The sequence below is a fragment of the Electrona antarctica genome, assembly GCF_951216825.1.
Source record: "Electrona antarctica genome assembly, chromosome: 4".
Classification (NCBI taxonomy): Eukaryota; Metazoa; Chordata; class Actinopteri; order Myctophiformes; family Myctophidae; genus Electrona; species Electrona antarctica.
The window spans coordinates 12345133-12372776 of NC_136809.1; the positions used below are offsets into that span (position 1 = coordinate 12345133).

General features: G+C 42.9%; 1 protein-coding gene across 1 annotated transcript; it reads left to right on the top strand.

The window, feature by feature from the left end:
* LOC306922080 (E3 ubiquitin-protein ligase TRIM39-like) lies at positions 1 to 27165 on the top strand (the record flags this gene model as incomplete). The annotated part of the gene is made up of 3 exons (XM_079499469.1): positions 1 to 1548; positions 26694 to 26876; positions 27025 to 27165. 3 exons carry the CDS (start codon positions 1 to 3, stop codon positions 27163 to 27165), a joined length of 1872 nt encoding a protein of 623 aa, XP_079355595.1.
* Positions 27166 to 27644: the final 479 nt, after the last annotated feature.

The following is a 27644-nucleotide window of genomic DNA, read 5'->3' on the forward strand; positions in this document are numbered from 1 at the left end:
ATGGCTTCCATGTTGTCTCTTTCGGAAGAGGACTTTTCCTGTCCTGTGTGTTGTGACGTCTTTAGAGACCCTGTTGTCCTGGCGTGTAGCCACAGCTTCTGTAATGCCTGTCTGCAGAAATGGTGGAGAGAGAAGGAAATAAAGGTATGTCCAGTTTGTAAGAAAACACATTCAATGGATGATCTACCCCGTAACCTGGTCCTGAAGAACCTGTGTGAGGCCTTCTTAAAGGAGAGAAGTCGGAGCGCTACGCGAAAACAGAGAGGTAAAAAAAAGAAGTTTAAAAAATATACTAATAAAATAGTGGCTAATCCGAATGCTTCAGCAGGGTCTGAGGGTCTCTGCAGTCTGCACAACGAGACATTAAAACTGTTCTGCCAGGAAGATCAGCAGCCGATCTGTGTTGTGTGTCTTCATTCAGAAAAGCACACACACCACAGAATGAGACCCATTGATGAAGCTGCACTGGATCACAAGGAGGACATCCAGAAATCACTGAGACCATTACAAGACAAACTGAAGGTCTTTAATGAATTTGAAACAGACTATTCCCAAACAGCAGAACACATTAAGGCCCAGACCCGGCACACAGAGATGCAGATTCAGGAGCAGTTTAAGATGCTTCATCAGTTTCTACAAGAGGAAGAGGAGTCCAGGGTGGCTGCACTGAGGGAGGAAGAACAGCAGCATAGTCAGAAGATGAAGGAGAAGATTGAAGGTCTGAACAGAGATCTATCAACCCTTTCGCAGACAATTAGAGCCATAGAGGAGGAGCTGAGAGCTGAGCACATCTCATTCCTGCAGAACTACACGACCACAATGGAGAGAGTCAAGCTCACACTGCCGGACCCCCAGACGGTCTCAGGAGCACTGATGGACGAGGCCAAACACCTAGACAACCTGACCTTCAGAGTCTGGGAGAAGATGAAGGACATCGTCTCCTACACTCCTGTCATTCTGGACCCCAACACCGCCCATCCTGATCTCATCCTGTCTGACGATCTGACGAGTGTGAGATGTGGAGATGGACAGCAGCAAATTCCTGCCAACCCAGAGAGGTTTGACTCCTGGTGCCATGTCCTGGGTTCTGAGGGCTTTAACTCAGGGACTCACAGCTGGGATGTTGAGGTTGGAGACAATAAATGCTGGTCTGTAGGTGTGTTAGCAGAGTCGTACCAGAGGAAGGGAGACATTGAGGGTCAATCTTGGAGCATATACTTTGATGATGGTGAATACAAAGCAGCCTCCTCGTCCTCGCCAGGGTCAGAGACTGTTCTCTCTGTGGAGCATGCCCCCAAGAGGATCAGTGTCCATCTGGACTGGAACAGAGGAGCGCTCTCCTTCTCTGATCCTGACACTGACACACACATATGCACCTTTACACACACGTTCACTGACACACTCTTTCCATTCATTAACACTTGTGATACACTCCCTGTGAAGATATTACCAGGAACGTTTAGTGTAACTCTGCAGAACGATGACGATGATGATGATCGGGAATCTGATGATGATGCAGATGATGAAGATGAAGATGATGATGATAATGTAGATGATGCAGATGATGGACATGATGAAGATGATGATGATGACACATTTGATGATGATGATGGTGGTGGTGATAACAAATTTGATGATACCCGAAACATTAACATTAACCCTAACCTCACAGGGAAGCCATGGGTGATTTTTAACCAGCAACGCATGACTTTGTTATCGGCAGTTGCCGTGTCTGGACTGGCGGCCGCGGCACGGGCCTACACTGCCGCGGCACGGACCAGCAGTGGAGTGTTATAATCCCCCCCCACCGCGTCTGATGCCGCTGACGGCGAATGCACTCACTCCAGATACAGATACATCCGACAGCATCATCATCATTGGAGTCATCCTCAGCATTCTTTTCAAAATCCTGAATCAGTTGATGAATCACCATCGTCTTCATCATCGTTGACGACATTGGATCCGGAGTTTCAGGACATTATCGACATCATCATCATCATCATCATCATCATCACCACCTTCATCGCGATCATAGTCGGATGCATCATGATCTTCAATGTTTATTTTTAAATACATGATGGACAGTGATATTATTCATAAGAAAAGTGTATAAAAAGTGAATAAAAGAAAACCTTGTTTGACTCTATTGAAATAATTAATTGAAAAAGTGCATGTACAGTATGTCTTAAAGCGATAGTTCACCCCACAAAGGAGACTTGTTGTGTCTCCATAGGGAACCACTGCTGGTCATTACATTATTAGCTTAGGAATGCGGAAAAAATAACAAAGATATGTATGAATTCAAGTCTCCATGGGGGGTGAATAATCCCTTAGTTAGTTTTTTTCAGCCATGAGTCATGCATAAACCAGAATAATCAATGATCAATTAATCAAATAATAAAAGATGAATCAGCTGATTATAGTCAATTTAATATGAAAATGGTTTTCCCCTTTGTAGCTTTACAGAAACATCTCTAAAAGATGTAGCTTTTACATGACACAATAAGCAATAATATACTTGTTTTGTAGTACAATTTCTAAATAAAAACTTTTAATTTAAGATTAATTTCCTCTGAGCTGCACACTAGTTTTACAATTTGCATGACAGATTTGTATTTGTTTATATCCACTTACAGTATACCTGTATCTGGATAATTGTGTTCAATAGATAGATTGCATGCTTTAAAGATGGAGTGCCACGATTTTTTCCACCCTAAAACATGATCATCAGGTATTATTATAATATAAGGAGGAAGAACTTTTTCCAGAAAGTTTACAGTATTTGTTAAAATCATGCTTTTATGTGGACAAGCCCACCAGTTCATTAAGTATGCCTGGTTTGCCTGGTGGGTGGTGATGAGTGTTGATCCAGCTGAACTGAAGCCGCACCCACAGCTGTAGTTGTATGATAAAGGGGGAAGGGTTAGGGGAGGGGCTGATAGTGTGATGTCACTATATTACTGTTTATTTCATTAGCCCGTTTGACTGTCAAGGGTTCATCCTCCAGGAAGAAACCCTAAATACAAAGTTAATACACCATTGCACATAAAAACGACTCCAGGGTGTCTAATGAAGTACTGTCACCTCAGACACATGAAAAACTGGAAAAATACAAAAATTGTGGCACTCCATCTTTAAGAAAAATCTAGGCCTCACAGAACTCTGTAGTAGCCTACTATAACTACCTTATTATTTATTGCATGTTTGACAGTGTCAGTGACACAACATAGTATATGCTAATATTTGTGAAGACATTATAATAAATATAATGTTTGAGTTTACAAATAGAATTATGTAGCTGAGCTGGTATCACTTACTGTTCATGAAGTTACCTGGGAATACATAGATAGAGAAGAGAACCCCAAATCATTATGCCTAATTGCTTTAATATTATGTCCCCATTCTTGGCATGTCAGGCAAACATTTTCAAAAAAATTGAAAAAACAAATACAAATCCATTCCCAAACATCTCTATCCCGTCCCTCTTTTTTACTCCCCCCCCCCCCCCCCCCCTATTTTTACAAAATAGCAAAAATATATATTGATTGGCTATTTTTGCTATTTGCCATACCACAAAGTATACAGGGATTAACTAACTGGTTAACATTTTTGATAACCCTTATGTGGACACTAGTATCATGCATATTGTCTCTGCCGGGTGGAAAACAAACGATTTTTAAGGATTCAAATTCAGAAATGGCAAAAGTAGCAGATCTACCCGCTCCATTAAAGTGTGTCGCTTCACGCTGCACTTCGAGTCTGTAGATCAGGGGTTCTCAACCCGTGGGTCGCGACCCCTCGGGGGGTCGCCAAATTATTTTAGGGGGTCCCCAAATTATTTTAAAAAAAAGAAGAAAAAAAAAGATTTTGTTTAATTTTTTTTCCACGATTTTTCAAAAATAGCAGACCTACAAGCTCGTAGCGCGCCACTCGGTGGCGCGCTATGAGCTTGTAGATCTGCTATTTTTAAATAGCTAAATTATAACAATGCTTAAAACACCAAAAGGGGTTCCCGCCCAAAATGGTTTAAGGTTATTGTAGCAGTCAATTTATATTGGGGGTCGGGAGGGGGCGGGGCGGGGGTCCCGAGACATTGCCAAAGCATTTTCGGGGGTCCCCGGCCAAAAACGTTGAGAACCCCTGCTGTAGATCAGCTACTTTTGATGCTTTTGGGTGACGCTAGTGTGATCAAGTGGGGCATTAATTTACGAAAAAACACAAAAAGTCAGAATATGGAGAGGAGAGGTTTCTGCCGCGACAGCCATGCAGCAACGATATGGTCCTTTTAACAGGAGTCAGGAGCTGTTGGACACGAAGCAGGATGAGCGAGCGAGGGAGGGAGGGAGGCATGCGGCGAGAGACAGGTCGGCCAAAGGTGAAGGGCTACAGTCCAGTATGTGACTATATGTGTCCGGTATGTGACCATGTGTCCTGTCCACTATGTCCCTGGTGGTCAGGAAGGTGAGGAGCTACAGTCCAGTATGCGTCCAGACACCAGTATGTCCTGATGGTCATGGAGGAGAGAGGCCAGCAACGCCCCAGCTCTAAGCAGATGGATGTGGTGGGGGGCACCGGAAGGTCGTTGTAGGGGCAAGAGCGCTCCTGATGTGTACGGCTAGCTCACTCAACCACTGGGGGGCCCGACACTAGACAGGGACTGAGACTTAAAGTGTGTGTGTGCGTGCGTGCGTGCGTGCGTGTGTGTGTTAGTGTGCGTGTGTGCGTGTGTGCGTGCGTGCGTGAGTGTGAATAACAGCGTATAAAATGTCGATAAAGTGGTTAAAATGATTGTGATTCTGTGTTAAGACATTTTGCTATGGACCACCTGGAACGCATTAAGCTACTATGAATGGACCAAGGAATTGAAACCCAGTCACTGTGAGAATACAAAATTGATGTATTAATTCCCTGCTCTTTTATCCCTTCTACATTTTTGAGGACCCCCTCGAAAATGAGATGATGCATCTCAAGGGGCTTAGCCTCCAAAGAAAATAAAAAAAAATCATTAATCTTTCCTCAGCGGTGGTCAGGCACCAAAGTGAGCCAATGGCAGCACCACCAATGCAAGAGAAAATGAGAAATTAACATATTAGTGATTCATGATTAGCTCAGTGTCACCAAAGCCATGTTTACGAAAATATCCACGTCTTCGGATGTTGCATTGTTAATTTCTGCAAGCTGCACTAGAACAACATTTGGATCAAGACAACAGGCTCATCCATGAAACAACACATGATGTATCCCACTGTTCCCACACCATGGCACTATGGCACTATGGCAGTATGGCAGCATGGCAAAAAGAAGGGGAAAAAAATCTTGAGTAAAGCTGGTCAAGGTCAGAGTCGGAGGGAATGTAGTCAATTGCACCCTGGACTACATCCACTCAATCTTGCCAAGCCCAACTACCCCCTTCTGTGTGATTTGAACTCTCTTCCTGAGTCCAAATGCGCCCCTCAGCCATGGGCCATGCAGCAGTGCTCATGTCCATCACGCTCAGGTCTCTAGGCAGCTGATGGCTATTGCACACCCCCTGGGACCGTCGCTGACCTTTGCTGCTGATTCTTTGCTGCTGATTCTTTGGCTTGCCACTGTGCTATTATCTGCGGTACAAGCAGACTTAATGGTAGCAGGGGAGCCAACCCGTGAGCCCCCTTTCTTCTCCCCACACACCACCACCATCATCCACCAGCCTCAACACTACATTCTTGGTAAAACGGCCCCATCTGTATTCAGACAGACTGCACAAAATCTGTCCACTGCTCACAATGAACCCCGGAATCGGGGATGTTTGAGTGGTTGCGTTTTACTTCAAGAACCCCAACCTTGTGAGCGTCTAGTTAATGAGCGAAGCAATTAATGAGGGAGTCGCGCTTGAAGCAGGGAAGGGAACGGCTGCCGAGCCGAGTGGAAAGATCAGCCGCCTCTCTCTGCAATTGGACATGTAGATGACAAGTTCAAAAGGTATGCTAGAAAATCATATAATTTGTCAGACAAACTCCATGGCTGTCAGTGAGCAGAGCACAGAGGGGAAAACACTTTATGCTACCTCATGAAATGATGTGCCATAACAGTGAAGCGTGTGTGCGTGCATGCGTGCGTGCGTGCGTGCGCACTGGAATTATAGCTTTTTTTTTTTACATTTCTCATACAGTATTATTTTTTAGAGTTATTTCCCCTGTCACTTGCCCATACTACCAGCAGGCCTCATGTCTGCTCATTCAATTAAAATTATAATTGGTACAGAGATGCAACACTAATATTCTGATATTACTTTTATTATTAATTTAAAAGTAAAAAACAAAGAAGAAAGAAAAAATACAGGTGGGAGCAGTGTACGATTCTCTGAGACAAATGGGGTGAGTGGGACTACTAGATGATTGTTTTTTATCAACATTATTTCAAGCTTTTGCCTCGATTATGATTAATAAACAATATTTATATTATATAATTAGGTTTATTTTTAAACCTAATTAACACCCCCAACACCCCCCATCGATTACTTTTTGCATTTCCTAAGCCAATAATTTGATGACCAGCAGCCTATACTCCCTATGGAGGCGACAAAAACAAAAATAAATATCCATGGGGTGAGTAATCAATAGGAACAAGTCATTTTGGGGGGTAAAACCTTTAACCTTTAATGAGCAACCCACACGGCTCTAAATGTTGGTTTTGTTAGTTATGCGGGAACGCCTACTGAGTGGCAAAAAACTACTTTCTGGCAGCCCATACCTCCAAACATCTGATTGCATTAAACGACGTTAAACAATATTTAACTCACTTTTCCACTCACTTTATGCATGCAAAAAAAGAGAACAAAACAATAAATAAAAACTTAAAATAACTAAAGATTATGAACGGTAAATTGTCATCGTATACGGTAGACAGAGGGAGAGATAGAAACATATATATTTTTTAAATAGGTCATACTCAAAATGTACAGTATACTGTAATAATATTCTCTAATCATCATGTCAAGTGGCTCGGGGATACAATGCAGAAGACACTAAATCAAAAGAGAACAGAGAAAGCCTTCTTTCTGTCTTGCATAACCATGACACTTCCATGACAGCTTTTATTGTATTATTCATTCTTCATTTTTGATCAGATTCAGATGTCAAAGCTTCACCTTTAAGCTCCACTTTCAAAGTGCCTGCACTGCCCCTGAGCATGCATTTCACCTTTGTTCCATCGTATTCCATCATTACGTCTGTCGTTCTGTCTCGCATCGCTCTCGCAACCCTCTCCATCATAACTGACACGTTTAGCTTTTCGTCCGTCAGTTAATTCTGTTTTTCTGTCACAGTATCACAGAAAGAAAGTGGTGGAAGAAGTACTCAATTTAGTGATTTGACTGATTTGAAAAGAAAGTGTGTCACCGCGACGTGCCGTTCTTTAGTTATTGGCAGTTGAATATAGCTTATTCTCGCCAAAAACACAGAAAAAACACAAGAAAGCAAACAATTTTGTTTTTTTTAATACATTCTTTAACATTAGTACGGGTTGGATTCGCTGTGACCACGTTATTTCCGGGTGTGAGAGCTGACCATACTGGAGAAGGCCAACATCTTGTTTCTTCTTTTTCTGCACTGCACTGGGAGTGTAACCGTTGCAAGGAGCAAAACTAATGTCTTTTGCAACATGTTGCATCACTCCCTTACTCCCTATTCCCCCTAGATAAGAACATAGGACTGACAGGGAGATGTGCTGCTAGAATGACACGACTGTGTTAATCACTGCGGTCGATCCATGTGCTTAAAGGCTTGTCAAAACACAGGAAGGCAAGTTCTCAATCTCAAGCCCTTACGGACACATTTTCAGGTGTCAGTCTCTGTTCTTGTCTCTTTCTTTTCCGTTCATAATTATCTGCATGCTACGACACAAGATCAATACCTCTTCCTACAGTATAGACGAATCCACAGAGTGCTGCCCTGGAGTTGCCGTTTCATTATTGCCACTTGAGTTATGATCGCCGCTCTGTGGGTTCGACTATAGATGGAAACACAATCAGCCTCAAACTCGCAAACCAAGTGAAAAGGAAGAAAACACGTTTCATCTTCCACTCCACATATCACCCACTTGAAAATATCCAAAGCCTTCGCGGCCCACCCATCTTTTCAGAGAATGTTATGATCAATCAATATTGTGTTCTGGCTTGGATCAATACAAGTTCATCTGTATTACAATGTGAGCTCACATTTCAAGATTTGAAAGATTAAAAACAAAAACAATAATATAAACATTTGTGTGTGTGTGTGTGTGTGTGTGTGACGCGACTTGGCCTGTTGTAGCGCCACCATGAGGTTGATTTGAAAACTGTCAAGTGGCATTTCTTCCTCAGCCTAGTAGTGGGAATAGGCATGCACAGTTTCACCGCAATCGGACGCTGCGTTGCGGAGTTGTGGCAATTTGTACAAAACGGGTACAAAACGGGCTACTCCTGAAAACTTTAGAAGCCAATCGTAGCCAATCAGGATGGATAATTATGAGAAATCAAACAAATCACATGATCACATGACTATGGAGAGCATGTGTACCGATTTGCGTGAAATTTGGATAAAATCTGAAGGAGTAATAATTAGAAAATGTGTTTTACATATGTCGGCCTCCTGAGTATGGCTGCGATCAAGCCAACGGTGCCAGAGATTAGCTGTTCACAGACGGACGGACGGACACACGGACGGACGGACGGACACACGGACGGACGGACACACGGACGGACGGACGGAGTGCAAAACATACTCTCTCCCCATGCCTTCGGCCTGGTGGAGACAAAAAACACCATGATATTCCACACACACACATTTATTAATTAATTTATGAATTTAGTCATGCAAGATTATCATTAAAAACGTAGTGTTTTGCCAATCATTTGGGGACCCTGTGGGTCACCGTGCGGCCCACAGGTTGAGAACCACTGTTCTGCTCCCTGATCCTATAATCTCAGCTTTTCTTTCCCACTACTAGTTCTATTCACGTTCGAAAGTGTCAACGCCATCATATTTCTGGGGCTCTAGTTAAGACTACAACGCTCCACTGCTCTGCTCACTCAATTATGGACCGTACTCACACTGGAGCCATTTTTGCTCTTATTTGAGCATGACATAAATGTGACATTATGGAAGGCCACTGTGTGAAGTTTCATATCCTTTTTTCAAATAGTTAACTCAAATGTTTTATAACTCCACTACGGCCCGTGGAGGTCAAATTGTGCTAACAATGCAAAATAGTACGGTGCACACATTGGACCAAATAGAATATAATTTGCGCACGCACGCACGCACGCACACACACACGCACACACACACACACACACTCGTCAATTGACCCTAGCCCACTGCTAGCCCTCTTTGGCACTGTCCGCGATTTGTATCACTTATAATAAAACTTCCATCTGACTATGTAGCCTTTTCTCACTCTTTCTCGCAAGTGGCTTAACATTAATGTTCAAATGGAAAGACTTTAATCCAACAGCTTTTACACACTGGAGGTCCAGGATGTTCTCTGCTTTTTAAACTTGGAAAAAGATTAATTAGCCTACAGTAGCTACTTTATGAAAGGCCGTACTACAAAATACCATAAAGCCCCTTCTCGCGATATGCAAAAGAGCACATATCCAACTGCCTGGCCTTCTCTGAAAGAGCACATATCCAACTGCCTGGCCTTCTCTGAATATATATTCACTGCCAGTTCATCTGTTGCTTTAGTGGGTTCGTTGCCATCTAGGTTTTTGGGACCGATACTGCCAATGACAAGATTTCTCGTGATATCACTTCAAAGTCTTCACGGGTCCAATTTGACCAACCGAACCCAAATTGACCCGCAAAAGATTTACCCAGCACCGAATGGACCCGCTGCTGCCTGGTCTTTAACGTGTGAATGTATAATCCCATAGTAGACCAGTTAATCATTGCGGACAGTTTGTAAATGCAAAATAAATCCACGTTTTCTTTTTGTAGTTTCCATCGTGTTTTGCAGAGCATATTAAGTTCAACACGGCTATGACAACTCCACAGTGATGTTGTTGAACAAAGAGCCTGGCGTGCCTCTCAGGAATTGTTGATGTTTGTGCCTTTACACATTCTATATTACAGGAAGAACAGAAAGCTTGGTGGAAACGTCTCGTTACCAAAACGTTTATGTTAATGTCAACAATTTATATGATATCACAGCCCCGATGTTGTTTGTAAGTAGCGCCTAGTATAATAAATTAATAATTTACATTTGGGGGATATCTTTCACAATAATAAATAAAACATGTTCTAGACATTCTAATGATCACAAAAAATATATATTACAGGCATTTTACTTACTTTTATCATAGCTGGGTCTGAATTCGTTAAAATCGTGCACTTGGTGACAAGTTTTTGATTTTTGGTATGGTGGTAGGTATGGTTATAAGGTTTTCAAAAACCATCGCAAACGAGTTGGGAGCGCCCCCTAGTGGTCCGTTTGCAATGAATCTAATATTAAATGGGTCAGTATATGGTTATAAATCAAAATAATTGATAAAAGAGATTTTCCAATGGATTCTATTAGTATTGGGTGTGCTAAATAACATACTAAAAAATTAGGAAAAAATAACTTCTGGAAAGGCATAATTTTCAAGATGGCGTCCACGATGGCTGCCGGGAGCTTAAAATGCCTATAAACTGGGATTTAATACATAAGAAATCATAACAATTATGCACTTGGTGACAAGTTCTTGATTTTTGGTATGGTGTTAGGGATGGGCATAAGGTTTTCAAAAACCATCGCAAACGAGTTGGGCTCGCCCCCTAGTGGTCCGTTTGCAATGAATCTAATATTAAATGGGCCAGTATATGGTTAAAAACCATAATAATGGATAAAAGAAAAAATTCAATGGATTCTATTAGTATTGGGTGTGCTAAATAACATACTAAAAATGTAGGAAAAAATAACTTCTGGAAAGGCATCATTTTCAAGATTGCGTCCACAATAGCTGCAACATGCCTATAAAGCTTCGATTTAATATGTAAAACAAATAAAATAATAATTGATAAAATAGATTTTCCAATGGATTCTATTAGTATTGGGTATGCTAAATAACATATAAACATTTTGGGTGAAAATAACTTCTGGAAAGGCATCATTTTCAAGATGGCATCCACGGTGGCCTCAGTAAGCTTAAAATGCCTATAAACTGGGATTTAATACATAAAAAATCATAACAATTATGCACTTGGTGACAAGTTTTAGATTTTTGGCATGGTGTTAGGTATGGGCATGAGGTTTTCAAAAACCATCGCAAACGAGTTGGGCTCGCCCCCTAGTGGTCTGTTTGCAATGAATCCAATGTTAAATAGGCCAGCATTGGATTCATTGCAAACAGACCACTAGGGGCGAGCCCGACTTGTTTGCGATGGTTTTTGAAAACCTTATACCCATACCTAACATCATGCCAAAAATCAAAAACTTGTCACCAAGAGTATAATTGTTATGATTTGTTATGTATTAAATCCCAGTTTATAGGCATTTTAAGCTCCTGGCAGCCATCGTGGACGCCATCTTGAAAATGATGCCTTTCCAGAAGTAATTTTTTCCAAATGTTTTAGTATGTTATTTAGCACACCCAATACTAATAGAATCCATTGGAAAATCTCTTTTATCAATTATTTTGATTTTTAGCCATATACTGACCCATTTAATATTAGATTCATTGCAAACAGGCCACTAGGGGGAGCTCCCAACTCGTTTGCGATGGTTTTTGAAAACCTTATAACCATACCTACCATCATACCAAAAATCAAAAACTTGTCACCAAGTGCACGATCTTGTTGATTTTGGACGAATTCAGACCCAGCTATCAGGATTAAAGGTCAAAGGTCATAGGTTAAAATGCATAAAACATTTCCAGAGATTTTGAAGTCAGTAAACAATGAACATCAATGATGATGTTTAGGTGAAAAAAGAATAGGAAGAAAATATTTAAGTAATTAATTTAAATAAAAATGTTGCATTTGTAGCATCGCTGGGGTTAATTTACAGGGCTAAAGTGTTAAATAAAAATGAAATAGACTTTAAAAAATACGTGAAACGGTTTTGTGTAAAACTGAAACTAACTGAAATAACAGAGGATGTCCTTAAAAAATAGCAGATCAACATAAGCTCACAACACTATTTTTGCTATTTTACTGCATATTACAATGAAAAACTAACACTAGAACTAAAACTAAAACTAAACTAACTACACGTAAAAAATAGAAGATAAACTAAACTAGGAAACCTGCTTTGAAAATTAATCAAAATTAAACAAATTGGAAACAAAGTTTGTCTTGTTTGGGAGCAAGGTGTTGGACAGACAGATCGACAGCCATCCTTAACCCTTAGAAGATGAAAGACGCCAATTGGCGTCTTCATCAGAATTCCGTAAATGATCAATGACGCCAATTGGCGTCTTCGCCGTTTTTGATTAATCTAAACATATTAATATGCTCCGAAGCGCTGTTTAAATTCCTGAGCTTATATTCCAACTACATTACCCAGAAAACCCGTGTCACGTGACACACGTGTACGTGTTGCCATTGGAAGCTGGTCCCACCCCCTGTAAACAGTGGGGGCAGAGGGAGTCTTCATAGTTTTCATTGTTTTGCCTGTTTACCCGTCTCGCCCGAGCGATTTTCTAGCAGAAAAAGTTGAAAGCAGTACTATTTATTTGAGCGAGTTTTGTGGTAGTAGTATTGATCCATACGCGTCCCAGTCGCCTTCTCCAGGCGGAGTAGCCCTGGTCCAGTGCTTACAGCGAGACTCGCTGCTCCCTCCCTCCTTTTTTCATTGTCTCCCCATCGTCGTCCGATGAGCTATACCGGGAAACCATTGAAGAAGACGATCAACCCGGAATGTTTTGAGGTAATCTTATTGTAGATCCTTCTATAGTGATCAGAAATCATAAGATGATCGCTACAAATAGATGCTTGGATAATTACTACTACTAGTCAGATCATGACGCCAGAATGACTCACCACGATGGCCCCCAGCCATTAGCCAGCACCAAAGGTGCTGGCTAATGGGGGGGTTGGTGTCGGTCGGTGCATTGGTGCTGGCTAATGTCTGGATGGTGGTGTCGATCGGTTGGTCGGTGCAGTACAAATGTATCGTAGCAGGCATGCACGCATGGCAGTACAAGTATTTTATATTGTAGCGTGCCTTATAGGCGATCTGATCTTTAGAGTAATGTTCGCTCCTTTTATTTACTGTCTACAAAGACGGAGAACAAACATGCATCGTTTACTGAAGCAACGCGTGGTTGTTGATGACCTTGCTACAAGGATCGGAGGGGGGACGGGGAGTGAAGCTAACAGTAGCGTATTATATAAGATCTGTATGACGTTTCATTGACGTCTGAGCTTGCATGATAATCGCATTCATTGAATATTGTATACTATCATGATTGTACATTGTTTAGTGTGTCTCCGTGTGATGATGATGATGACGATGATGTCAGATAGCCTACGTCCCCCCCCCCCAACTGGCTATTGGCCGGGCTGACTACAGCTAAATGTTTATTTTTATATATTTAGAACTGGCATCAGATGAGGAGGAGGAGGAGGATGATGATGATGATGATGAAGACGAAGAGTCAAGACTGCGATGGAGTTCTCCGACACTGAACCGGATGCATTCATTCATTTCAGTTGTTTTTTTTTAATTTAGCCTACACACACACACACACCGTCAAGAACAACTGGAATGCAGTGGTTTGGGGACACTGGGGAGTTTGGGGACAACTGTTTTGTATGTAGGCCTATTTATTTTCTGTAATATTTATTATAATTGTATTATGTTAGTAGTCATAAAAAATAAAAGACGCTTTTACAATGCGTTAGACCTGTCATGGCTATTTTGTTCACTATTCTGAGGTTTATGGTTTGACTAAGCGAGTTTCAACTGTGATTTACTCTGTAACGGTAGATGGTAAGAACCCAATTTTTTGTTATAATACAGTATACATTCAAGTCTATATTTTGATACATATCATGGGCACAAAGTCATATCAAAACAATGTCCTTGGATGTGTTTTTTTATCAAAACTGTTTCTTCACAACAGGTTTTTGAGATACATGCATGAATAGACAAGGTACTGGTAAGACTATGTAAACATGGTATATATCAAAATGTGCGTTAGAATGTCTAATTTTACCCCAAAAAAGAATTGAGTTTATATGATGTTCCATTTCAGAGCTAGGGGGACTTTTAGCTGGATAGGTCAGATTGATCATGACTGACCATGCTATTTATAGATGGCAAAATATCTACAGTGGTACATGTGAGAAACTTTTTATTTTATTTTAATTGAACTAGACAACTCACCCTTTAAAATGAGATATTGCATGGCTATGTACGCCCAGCAGAAAAAAAGTTATTTAGAAAATAAAACTTCAACCGGGCATAACTTTTTTTGTTGTCCTAGAAACACTACCCAGTGTAAATGCAGGCTCTTTTAAATGGCTTCCAACACAAAAACTAAACATTTTATCAACTCAGTTAATTTTTTTCCTGGAAGCAGACAAGCCAAGCTTTCTCTGAAGGTCTTTCGTTGTCACACATTCACAACAGAGAATTTTCAATAAATCATTCAAAAACGCCATTCTGCCATAGAGAAGTCTAAAAACTATATAGAAATCCATGAAACTCTCAAAGAGTTAAAGACGGAGTGGTTCAAGGTTATTTATTAGTGTCCCCGAAGGGCAATTGGTTTTACAGCAGGTCATAAGGCTTGAAACACATATAACATACATCAATCAAACCAAACTTATTGCTGCTGGTCGCAAGCGTGCGCTGCGCCCGGAGTGCTGTGATTTTCCTTACTCCCTAAAACACAATACTATAGGAGGAAGATTTAGTGTACAGAAAAGTGTTAAAATTGAATAAGGGGCTTTTAACTCAAAGCATTTCAACTTTCAGGATGATACCAAAAATACCCAGGGAAGACATATTTGCGTATTACCACACCTGGGGGTCTATTATTAGAGTAATGTTAACTCCATAGACGCATACAGAACAGAAAAAGTACAAAACTATGGCACCTCATCTTTAAAAAATTCATCCTATATTAATTCAGCGTGAAATTTACTCATTTATTGATTTTCTTTGCTCCCCTGACATGCCATATGACTACTTTCCAGGGTATAAACGAAATTGGATTGTGCACAGCTGCGTGTCTACTATTCATTATGATGCAGCCTTTCATATTGAGGGTTCACAGTAAATTACTCAATTATCCACTCAAATTTATCCAATTTGTAACTCTGGCAGTGCACAAAATGCATGGAACCTATAGGTCCATTTGGTTACATTTTTTACACTTCCAGAGTTAAATGAACAATTGAATAATTTTAGCTTTGCGTCATCACTGTCTCTATTGCATCATTTCAAGGGATATTTTAAGATCTCTCAATCACCTCTCATGTGATTTCCCTGTGGGTTGTGCAATGGGACTCTGTGCACTCCCAATGCACCTCGTTGAGGTGATTCAGCTTGTGCTCTTTGAAGTGTGAGCCTAGTTTGTCTGATTACCCTTGAATAGGACTAGTTCCGAAGGGACGTGCCCTCGGGGGGACCCCTCTCTAGTTTTATTTCAAATGCCTAAAGAATAACATGTTCTCACAATCACGATCAGAATGATCTTTCTGATTCTTTACTGTAACATCACAGGTTCTAAGGTGTGTTAAATAAGTGTTTTTTGGTGTGCGCTTCATTTGTATAGCTAGTTTTGGTGAGATTAGAGAGGATAGAGGTACGTAGGGTATAGAGCGTCGCAGTCCCGCCCCCTGCCAGGGCCCAGGAAATGATTCCGAACAAATAATTAGAAAGAAGAAAAACAACAATAAGTGTTTTTGTTGTTGTTTTTCTTCTTTGTAATTATTTGTTCGGCCCAAAATGTTGTGTTTGTTGTCATGATTTGTCACAACTCCGGTTGGCTTTGTCCGCGGCGAAAAGGTCTTTAAATAAATACTTTTTGAAAAGCCTATGGAGAAAATGAACGGGGAATTCACTTCTGGGTCCCACGTCGTCATGAAAGGGGGCGGGACTGCGACGCTCTATAGGAGAAGTATAAGAAGAAAAGAAAAGAACACAGGATAGAAACATTTCAACTAATCAATACATACAGTATAGTGTGTGTGTGTGTGTGTGTGTGTGTGTGTGTGTGTGTGTGTGTGTGTGTGTGTGTGTGTGTGTGTGTGTCCTTCACCTCATGTTGACTGATGCAGACGTTCCGCCTCAGCACAGATTCAATTATGTTTCATGTACTGACTCTCAGCTAATCCAACTAATCAACTTAATCGATTATATATATATATATATATATATATATATATATATATGTGTGTGTGTGTGTATATGTGTGTGTGTACATGTGCGCGCGTGCGACGTGCGTGCGTGCGTGCATGTTTGCGTGCATGTTTGCGTGCATGTTTGCGTGCGTGCGTGCGTGCGTGCGTGCGTGCGTGTTGGCGTGCGTGCGTGCGTGTTGGCGTGCGTGCGTGCGTGCGTGCGTGCGTGCGTGCGTGCGTGCGTGCGTGCGTGCGTTACAGCAAAATCAAGAAACCAGTAAAATCGAGAAAAACAGGATGGTTACGCGATGCATAGCCGGGTGGAGCATGGATCTCCAACTTCCATCGTTACCGATTCGGTGCTCTACAGCCGGACACCAGTCTAGTAAAACATAAATTGAGGGGGCAGATTATGCAAATGAGCGGTGCCATTTTCTTGTGTTTGGGCCCCTGCTCCCTCAGTACTTCCGCACATCAGTTATTGTGTGGAAGTATGGGGGAGCAACTATAAATCAAACATCAACCCCATATTTCTTCTCCAAAAGAAAGCAATCCGAATTATAAATCACGCCGATTATTACGCACCAACAAATCCACTTTTTATTCAGTCACACACCCTAAAATTGCATGATCTGGTAGACCTCAACAGCAGTTATAATGTATAAAGCACATAACAGACTGCTTCCGCCCTGTGTCCAGGAGTTGTTCGAGGCTCGAGAGAGCAGGTACAATCTTAGGGGATTCGGCATATTCAGGGGGACTAAGGCTAGAACCAACAAAAAAGCGAGATGTATAAGCGTAAGAGGTGTGAAACTGTGGAACGGCTTAGACAATGAACTAAAAAAGTGTAGCTCAATTTATACATTTAAAAGAATGTACAAATCTAAAATAATAGATAAGTATAGAACATTATTATAACCTAGTATATTTACTAATCATATCTTAATCATATTAGTACACAATTATTATGATAAAGCAATATAATAACTATATAATAACCATATAAATAACTTCTTCTCATGTGCGACTCTGGATTCTGTGTGATCAAATCTGTATTCTCCTGTGTGTCTTTGTTTTATTTTTATTTTTATTTTTTTGTTTGTTTCTCTTTGTTTCTCTGTCAGTTTTATGTCCCCCCCACTCCCCCCCTGGGATAGGCACAATAAGCCATTGGCTTCAGCCTAAACCCTTTTGGTCTAAGTGTAAAAAAACACGATGAATTGAATACATGTAATGTAATGTTTTTTTGTTTTTGTATTTATGACCAAAATAAAACTGAACTGAAACTGCTCTCTCTGTACGGCCCTGTGTGTCCGGCCCTCTTCTATTCTGTCCCACAGAGCTGACCAGACCTTTTTTTAAAGATTTGTTTTTGGCTTTTTGCCTTTATTGATAGTTACAAGTGAAGATAGACAGGAAAGAGGGAGGGAGAGAAGGGGAGAGACATGCAGCAAAGGTCGTCATGAGCGGGACTCGAACACGTGACGCACTGTCAGGCCAGAGCCTATGTGGCATGCGCCTGGACCACTAGGCCAGCGGGCACCCCAGATTTTACTAACTTGAGGAGAGTTAACCACTTAAACCCTATACTTAGTTGACCGGATTACCAAGGGGCTCTACACTAAAATATCTTTGCTGAAAATAGCCGATCTACAAGCTCACAACAACACGCCATGTTCAAGTGGTTAATCCTGATTTCGTTCCTATAAGTCTATAATTGTATTTAAATTGGGATAAAATATCGTCATACTGTCGGGTGGAAACCTCATACGTCCAAAACTATTACTTTTCAGGATTCAAATTCAAAAGTTGCAAAATGTTGCACGTGTCGCTGTGCCGCGTTTCGAGATTGTACGTGTTATGATTCATGCCATGTACAGCTAAGTAAGTCTGTGTACTGAACTTAAGATACAATTTCATAAATTATGTGACAGTGCAGCTTGCATTGTGATTAATAGCGATATGTTTCTCTGTCTGCATTGTACTTTCTAGATGTGAGGCATCCTGTTAGGTGGCACCCATAAGGTCCGCCTGGTATACGAGACAGTAAGGCTAGCCTTGTACATGGTGAGTTCAACCTTGCACATCATCACGCCACGTTCCTATGGCGCGCATCTTCGTGTCTTACTGTCTCGTTTCTATGATCCAGCACTATAAATATTCCCTGTCTGTCTAATAAACTTTGTGAACCGATAGTGTGATGCTGCCTCAGCGTCTCATTACTTGTTCTCCCGGGCCCGTCTCCAACTTCAACTGGATCGTCACACACACCACCCAGCCTACACACACTGCCAGCCTGTCAGAGCCAGACCGAGGGTCCATTTAGAAATCACAACAGTACGTCTGCTACTTTTGATGCTGTAGAATGATTGCGTAGGGCGTTAATTTGCGTTACAATTATGGAGATAAGAGGTTTCAGCCTGACATTGACTGCAACAATATACAGCTATAGTTCAGCGGTGTCAAATGACACATTTATAATACCTCTAAAGATTCCTTTGCTTGGCGGCAATAGATGCAGTTAATCCCCCCCAACCGACTGTACCTGTGAAAGTCTATGGCGGCCAAACTTGTTCTGTGAGAACACTAGGTCATGGTCAATTAAGCATACTAGTTGACCATTGGTCTCTCTTACAGTACAGTGTCATTGTCAGCATGAATAGAGCCTCTGAGTCAGCCTCAGTTACGCTGTTGGTATCACCATTCGCCTGAACTAGAGACACTATTACTGTATGATGCAACATGCTGTCCAACAAAAGAAAGCTTGTCGACGAAGGCTGTGAATTCAATACTCGGAGAGACCGTTTTTTCTTCTATAGTTTTGAAGGCAAGCCTCTGTGCCTGATATGGCCAGGGCAACGCCTGGAAATAGAACATTGGCGCATCGGAGCGCCGGGCGAGGCATGAACGCGCGTCTGACGCCGCCGGTGTGGGATACGTAGGTACATTGAAAATAATGGAGGCGGCTGTTTTGATGCGCGCCGTTTGCAGCCTGTGTGTGTTGCTTACGCATGTTTCTTGATAAATGCATTTTATATATGTGATGTATTCCCATACTTTTGTTCTTGCCTAATGTAAATCGCTCTGGATTAAGAGCGTCTGCTAAATGCCTAAATTGTAAATTGTAAATTGCCCTTTACACTGTAAATGGCGAGCAAGAGTGAGAAATCCTCCTCGAAACTGAGCGAAGACGTAGAGAACGATTCTGAAACTCACTCGTCGTCAGCTGTGATATGCTGTCCTTGACCTGTCCATGTTGTAATTATTCCCATGATGTGCTTGGTTCGCTGTGGGATAGTTGCAATCCTAATTTAATTTGAAAAGCACAAATATTTTTGTAGTATTCCAAAACAATATTGTTGTCGCCTGTGTAGATTAAGTGCCCTGCTATATCAATGTAAATTACAAGATCATGCCAAGCCAGTCTGTGTCATTCTCCAACAGGGCTGCTGGCTTACTGTACATTTTTCATTCATGAATTGTCCACATTTTGCATGTAATCAATCACGATAACACTTTGGGACAAAACAGTGTTACATTATAGAAGATTGAGTCCCATGAACTCAATCTTCAATCCGTTTTGATACCAACATCCATGACATTGTCAATGTTCAGCTCCTGCTATGATCATACATCTCATCGGTGTGTGTGTTTCTGTGTGTGCACAGAGTGTGTGTGAGTGCACGACATTCACTGCGCGTGTGCGCGCGTGCGTGCGTGTGTGTGCGTGCGTGCGTGCGTGTGTGGGGGACTCAGCTTGTGTCAGATGTAAGAAGAGCAGGCTCCAAGGAAAAACACATTTTGAACCACTATACTAAAAGACAGCAGTGTCAGTAAGTGAAGTCATTCATTGCCTACTCTATTGCAATTGATGAGAGCATGGATGTGGCTGGTGGAGCTCAATTTGCGGGAGAGGAATTGCTGGTGTTGATGAATGTGTGACCGTCACAGAGGAGCGTGTGGAGATGGTGTTCATGACAAACACCACAGTGAACATGTTCTGTTTTCTCGGGCCTCATGCGGAGGCCCTGGCCTGGGCAGACACACAACCACCAGCCTCCAGCAGTGCGACAGGCCATAAAGACAGTGCTATAGTATAGGGCAGGGGTCCTCAATAGGCGGACCGCGGACATTTTGTGGTGCCCCTGATTGAAAACCCATTAATTTGTTGTCCCATAGAGGTCTCCGAAACTATTTATATAGATCATTTTGAGCCTGGAACCAAGCCATCCAATTGGCTCTTGGTGAATCATGACCATAACACATTTGATTCTGTGTAAAACAATATTTGAAAACCACAACAGCTATTAAACAGAAAATGCTAGATTTTCAATGCTAGATGTACAAGCTCTCTGGGCCCCAGTGGGCAGCTGATCTGGGCCCCAGTGGGCAGCTGATCTGGGCCCCAGTGGGCAGCTGATCTGGGCCCCAGTGGGCAGCTGATCTGGGCCCCAGTGGACACCTGATCTGGGTGCTACTGAAGATCTTTAGCTATTCCACGCTCTTCAGTGTAGCGGCAGCCGGCAGCATCTCACCCACAGGCCTGCGTTCCATTGGGTCTCTTGGAGCTCCGAGCAGAGGTGAGCAAAGGGGGATTATTAGACTTATCAGATCAAATTAAATGATCTCACGTTTCTCGCCTTTCTTCATGTGACCCTCGCCTTTGCGCCACACGCGCATCCTTCATTAGGCCTACTTTTCCACAGAGATAAGATACCGTTCCGTGCTAAATGGAACACGCTATAGAGCGTCGCAGTCCCGCCCCCTACCATGGACCAGGAAATGAAACCCAATGCATTTTTCCCATAGACATTTCTTAAAGTATTTATTTAAAGACGGTTACGCCGCGGACAAAGCCAACTTGAGTCGTGACAACTCATGACAACACAAACAATATTTTGGACCAAACAAATAATTACAAAGAAGAAAAACAACAACAAAAGGGTTGTAACCTGCCGTTTTTTTCTTCTTTCTAATTATTTGTTCGGCCCAAAAAATTGTGTTTGTTGTCATGATTTGTCACGACTAGAGTTGGCTTTGTCCGCGGCGTAAACGTCTTTAAATAAATACTTTCTGAAATGTCTATGAGGAAAATGAACGGAGAATCATTTCCTGGTCCAGGGTAGGAGGCGGGACTGCGACGCTCTATATGGGTGGAGTGGAGATCGCTTGTAGCGTACAGTAAGTTGTGTTGACCTTGCTGTTTCATCCCACACACACACACACACACACACACACACACACACACACACACACACACACACACACACACACACACACACACACACACACACACACACACACACACACACACACACACACACACACACAGACCTCTGTATCGTTCCAATTTCAGTTGCCCTCTGGTGACGGGCGGGTGGTGTTACAGCGTGACACACAGACACACAGACCGACAGTTTTGGCCAGCTTCTATAGTTAGTGCTCACTTCGTTCGCAATAACACGTATCTACTGGGAGTTGCTCCCTGGCACAGCATTTCAGATGGAGGGTCCACGGCCAGATTCATATCAATTTGAGAACCACTAGCTTTGCACATATTAGAGGAGGAGCTGTCCAATGCATGCTGTATAGTCTTCCTCTGAAGTCTATTCCTCTATTACAGCACCGTTAGTGGTTAAGTACCTTTACTTCTCGAAAGCACCTTGATTGTAGGCAGCTGCTGAGAGGAGAGAGCATGACTCACTCACTTTGAACTCCCATTTTCCCCGACCCAATTGCCCACTTCTCTAGCCTCACGGCTACCTGCGCCCTGGTTTGCATGTCTGAGATCTTCACCACTTAAATAAACTAGAGGGCGGACCGCCTCACCCCCAGCTATTCATTTCACTGAAAGTTGCTCACTGGCATTTGAAGCAACCGGAAGAACGCTCTACGCAAGTGCTAAACTCCATAAACGCGCCTGCATCAATTCACGAACGAGCGCTCTGTGTTACACCCCAGCTGTGCACGCTTTTCCTCATGCGTGTACTTCACCCGGCTGCAGTTCCAGCTTTGGCCAGTAGGATGGGGCAGCTACAACCTTTCCCATCCTCTCTGGGGGCCCGCTTACCGCAGCGGAGTACCTCAAGGGCTCTGTTTTCTGTTATTGTGGGGAAAGCTTTCGCTGACAATTGCCGCGGAATTAGCTCAGTGATTAAAAATTGAGCACTTGGGGGTAGAACAGGATAAAAGTGGTCTGAACTCTGCTGGAAGAACAAACATGTACATGTCCCAGTTTAGTCTCTCTCCGTCCTGCATACAGACAGAGCATGAAGTTGAGGAAGGCGTGTGCGCGCGCACATGCGTGCACGCACACACACAATGTAGTGCATTGACAGCTAGGAGTGTGGAGGAAAGCTGGAGCTAAAGACCATAGCTGCCACTGAGCAGCTTGGCCACAAGAAACAATTGGACGAGGTAAAGTGACCCAGAGAGAGAGAGAGAGAGAGAGAGAGAGAGAGAGAGAGAGAGAGGAAAGAATACAGAAATGCTGCCAGAAAGGAGGGCTATAAGAAAAGGAGAGAGGCTGTGTAAAGGGGGTCTTTCCTTGCCTCAATGACTGCCCTCAGGGCTGTGCCTGTGGATGAAAAGGACGGAGTGAAGCCTGGGTCCGCTCCAAGCTCATTAAAGCACAAGCCAGCCTCTCTCCCGCTGAAGCTTAAAGCCTCCAGCGACCTCACCGACGACCTCATGCCAAGTCAAATGCAGCTGTCTGGGTGCTATAGGCCCACCACGGTTCCCAAAGTGGGGTCCGGGGACTTCCAGGGGTCCTTGAGGGAGTTCCAGGGGGTCTCCAGCTAAATGATAGCGTAGAACCAACTCTGAATGTGTGCAAATGGTAACGGGTCTGGTTTGGTTCAATTTGTACACTCTCAGAGTTAAATTAACATTGATTTTACAATATAAATTGGGATCCCAGAGGTAAAAATGCCATTAAATAGGGGTCAGTAGACGAATGCATGTCAAACTGGGGTCCTTTAAATTAAACGGGTTGAGAATCTCTGCTAGAGCCGTAAAAATTCTTCTCTTATGGGGGTCCCTGGCATCTCTTTTAAAAATGGGGTCCGCAGGCTAATGAGTATCATTTTGGGGGTCCTTGACATGAAAAGGTTTGGGAACCACTGCTATAGGCCAGGGGTTCTCAACGTTTTTGGCCGGGGACCCCCGGAAATGCTTTGGCAATGTCTCGGGACCCCCGCCCCGCCCCCTCCCGACCCCCAATATAAATTGACTGCTACAATAACCTTAAACCATTTTGGGTGGGAACCCCTTTTGGTGTTTTAAGCATTGTTATAATTTAGCTATTGAAAAATAGCAGATCTACAAGCTCATAGCGCGCCACCGAGTGGCGCGCTATGAGCTTGTAGGTCTGCTATTTTTGAAAAATCGTGAAAAAAAATGTATTATTATTATTTATTTTTTTTGAAAATAATTTGGGGACCCCCTAAAATAATTTGGCGACCCCCCGAGGGGTCGCGACCCACGGGTTGAGAACCCCTGCTATAGGCTATTGTGGAAATATCCAGGATATTGGGATGTGTTAATGTTTAATAAATATGTTGTGGAGTAACAGCACATGCACCTAGGCCAAACTGCCAGGACCTCTGGCAGTCTGCTAGAGGAACAAAGATAAGAAGTGTGAATTACGACACCATGCAAGGGTAGTAAGAACTGTCCCACTGCCGGTAGAAGAACAACAGATCAACATTTCCCAATGACTGTGTTTAACTATAAAACATTATGTCTGCATTTATCTAAAGGTGGATAGTAATCCCAGTGCCTAAAAGGAATGTAAATGATTAATGTGTTAAACCCTAAACTCTCATAAACCAGTTGAGAAGTAGCTATAGTGGGAAAATAGACCATTCCCCCAGCCCATGTAATTACCATACACTCATGACTACAGTAAACCTCACAGCAGGGTGCTCCGGCCATGTGCTAGCACATGTCAGGTAATACTTTCTGGTTTTAAACCAATAGTAAGGTTGGCTATAAACCAACCACAGGAAGGAGCTCAGCAGCCAATTGATGCCAAGCTGGTTTAAGACCGGCCCACAAGGCGGGCTCCACTAAACAGAGATTTTATAAACCCTGCTTGGGGCTCTACCAGTCAGATTCAAACCAACTACGAAGGATCCACACCTCATGTAACCACATGGACATGATGAAAAACAACTCACATTAGACCAATGGTAATTATTGATACATAATGCAAACTATTAATAATCAATGAATAATGTGTTATCCATGTGTTGTAACCTGCCTGTAATTGACAAATGCTATGTGTATCTCTGTCTTATCTGTAACAGGTTTTTTACCTAGCTAAACGTAACTAAACGAACTAACTAACCAACTAGTTAAAACTAACTAAACGTCTAACCTAAACTGGGTTAAAACTAACCCTTAAACCAACCCTAGATAAATAGTTCATGTGTTTAAATGTATGTTTGTTAAACGACAATAAAAGTATAAAAGACACCTGAGTTATATTATTTAGACAGTTTGAGTAAAGACATACTCTATGTGCAGTTGTGGCCTTTCAGTAGGCGTAGCTATGGACCATGATGCTATCATCTTAGCAAGTTAAATCGTGGATAGCTATAATCTGAACAGTAAAAAACCATTCCGTGCGATTACTATCGTAATCGCGGTAATCTTTACTAAAACAAAAACTCCAAATAAGTAAAAAACCATTACGGTGTAATATAAGACTATATTACGGTTCCTTTTTACTCCAAACGCAGTAAAAAACCATGGGGTGCGATTGTTATCATAATTGCGGTAAACTTTACTAACAATTAAACCAGTAGCCTTGTAACTAAAATAGCCTGGTAACTAAATAGTTCAAAGCACGGTTAATAGATGCCACGGCTAGACTCAAAAGTCTCAAGCGTAGATGGTAAATAGCCTGATGTACTAACCACAGGCCTTGTAAAATGTACAATCAAAGTAACTCCAGCGTAAAACAGAGGTTGCTAACCTAAACACAGGCGACAATGTGATCCAAGTTCTGGGTTTTAATGGCTACTCCAGAGTCAATGTCTATTCCAGCCTCTGATTCCAAGCAAGCTGAATGTCGTTGATTCAGGAGTGATTATTGTAACTAAGAGCTGGGCCATTATTGTTCCCAGTTTCCTCCTGGCTTTCAACCAGGGGAAAATGGCCGCCAGAGCAAAGCTAATTTGCTAAAACCATTAGCCTTTTGTCTTGCCTTCCACACTGTGACTACCACCCAGCCATAGGCGGGGGAGGGGCAGTGATGAGATAGGCGACAACAGGGCAACTTGCCTCTACTCTGATACTTCTAACCTAGCCATAAATGCGGGGGAAGGGCAGAGTAAACAGGCAGACAGGGCCTAATGGTAACTTAAAATGGCCCCTAAACTGACACTGTAGAATAGTCATGCTGTGTTGCTTCACTCTCTAGAAGACTCTCCATCCTAGCCATAAGTGCGGGGGAAGGTAGAGTTTGGCAAAACAACAGGGCTCAAGATAGTGTCCACTCTCAACTCCTGTTATCAGCAGGGGTGGGGGAAGGTCGTAAAGACAACCCAAATGCTAATTGCAGCACCAAAGGATGCATGCAGTCAGGGAATGACACAGACCACTAAGGCTAAAACTAATTGAGTAAAATAAGGGAGGCAGGTATTATTAGCAATGAAATGTGAAACCACTTTTAACTATAATTCCCAGCTTAAATTAGACCAGAACCGTAACAGAAGGAAAAATACTGTAAACGCTAAACTGGCTAAAATCCCCTGTGTCAATGCTATAAAACTATAAAACCGTGATAATATGGCCCTTGCTGAGATCCCCAAGATGGCTAATTCATTATTCAACGAGTTAAAAGTTAAAAGCGAAGAGGCACGATCAATATTCGAAAAATTAGCTACTGAGTGTGAATTAAGTCTGTCACAAAATACTCCAGTCATCAGAAAAGCAAATGCATTTGTTAATCTTAAAACAGCTTTCGAGAATGTAATGGACACTTATACAGATTATTTTGAAGAATTGAAAGAAGCTAATTTATCACAAAATGCTTTGCAAGTAAATAGTGAGCTCCATGACTGCACGACTAAATACTATAACATGAGGAAATTGTTACTGGATTCAGTGTGGTTACAAGTGGAACCACAATGGTCAAACTTGTTTGACACAATAAACAAATTGATTAGTTCAGAGACGAGGGAACCAATGGCATCAAATGCATTAGATAAAGCTCTCGATGTTTTGAATTTAATATTACAGGACACCAAATCCTTAATAAGTCCGAAAAGGTCAATTCAAATGCTCTCTGACTATAAAAAGCTTGTCCGAGGAAGAGACAGGCTTAACCTGCAAGCCGCTCAGGCTGACCACGATCTAGGGCCGATAAAAATAGGGTCACTAACGCAAAAGATCCAGGTCACAGCAGCGGAGGAGGAGGTCAGCGGGGTCAAGGAAGACGACACCGGAGACGTCACCTCCAGACCAGCGGGGGAGGAAACGGACGGGGGGCGACAGACGCCTGACCGCCCTCTAACCCCAACAGATGACGTCACCTCGATGGGGGAAGAAACGGCAGGGGGGCGGCAGGAACCGGTCCGCCCTCCAACCCCAACAGCAGACGTCACCTCGCGAGCCCCAGGGGGGCTTGCCACTATGTCAGCGGAGGACAGCCAGGCTCCCAACGCGACACCAAAACAGCAGGGAACCTGCTGTGTCCTACCAGAAGACTACGCCAGGTCAGCAGCACCGGAGGAGCATGAAGCCTGCGGTGGCCACACAGTGGACACCAGCCGGGCGCCCTCAACAGCCGTGCAAGCAAGAGGCCCAGCGGAGCCGGCACCTGACGCCAAGTCAGCAGAACCAGCACCGGAGGCCAGGGTGAGTCCAAAGGAAGAAACCACCCAGCGAGCTGCCGGGGCCAGCACAGCGCACGCTACAGAAACTGCCAGGCAGCGACCAAACACGGCGCAAGGCCTCGCAGAGATGGCGTCCGTCGCGGGAGACAACAGGATGTCGACCGCCATGAAACAGTGGTGCACGCCACAGCAAGCCCCACCCACAGCCACACCGCATGGAAGCTGGGGAAAGCTGTGCAAGGCGCTCTCCATCCCAAGCCCAGCCATCGGTAAGGTCACAATAAAACCTGCCGATGGCACCGATGGCAGAGGGAAAGTTAAGATGAAATTGTGCAATGTCTGCAAATTACGTCATGAATGACGAACGCACACACACACACATGCCTGCCCCCCCCTAACACAGGGAGGGGGGCCAGGACACACACCAGCTCCCCCCAACGAAGGGGAGTTGGCCACCACAAGGATTGGGGGAGCGCGCACACACAGAGCAAACCCCCCCCCCCCT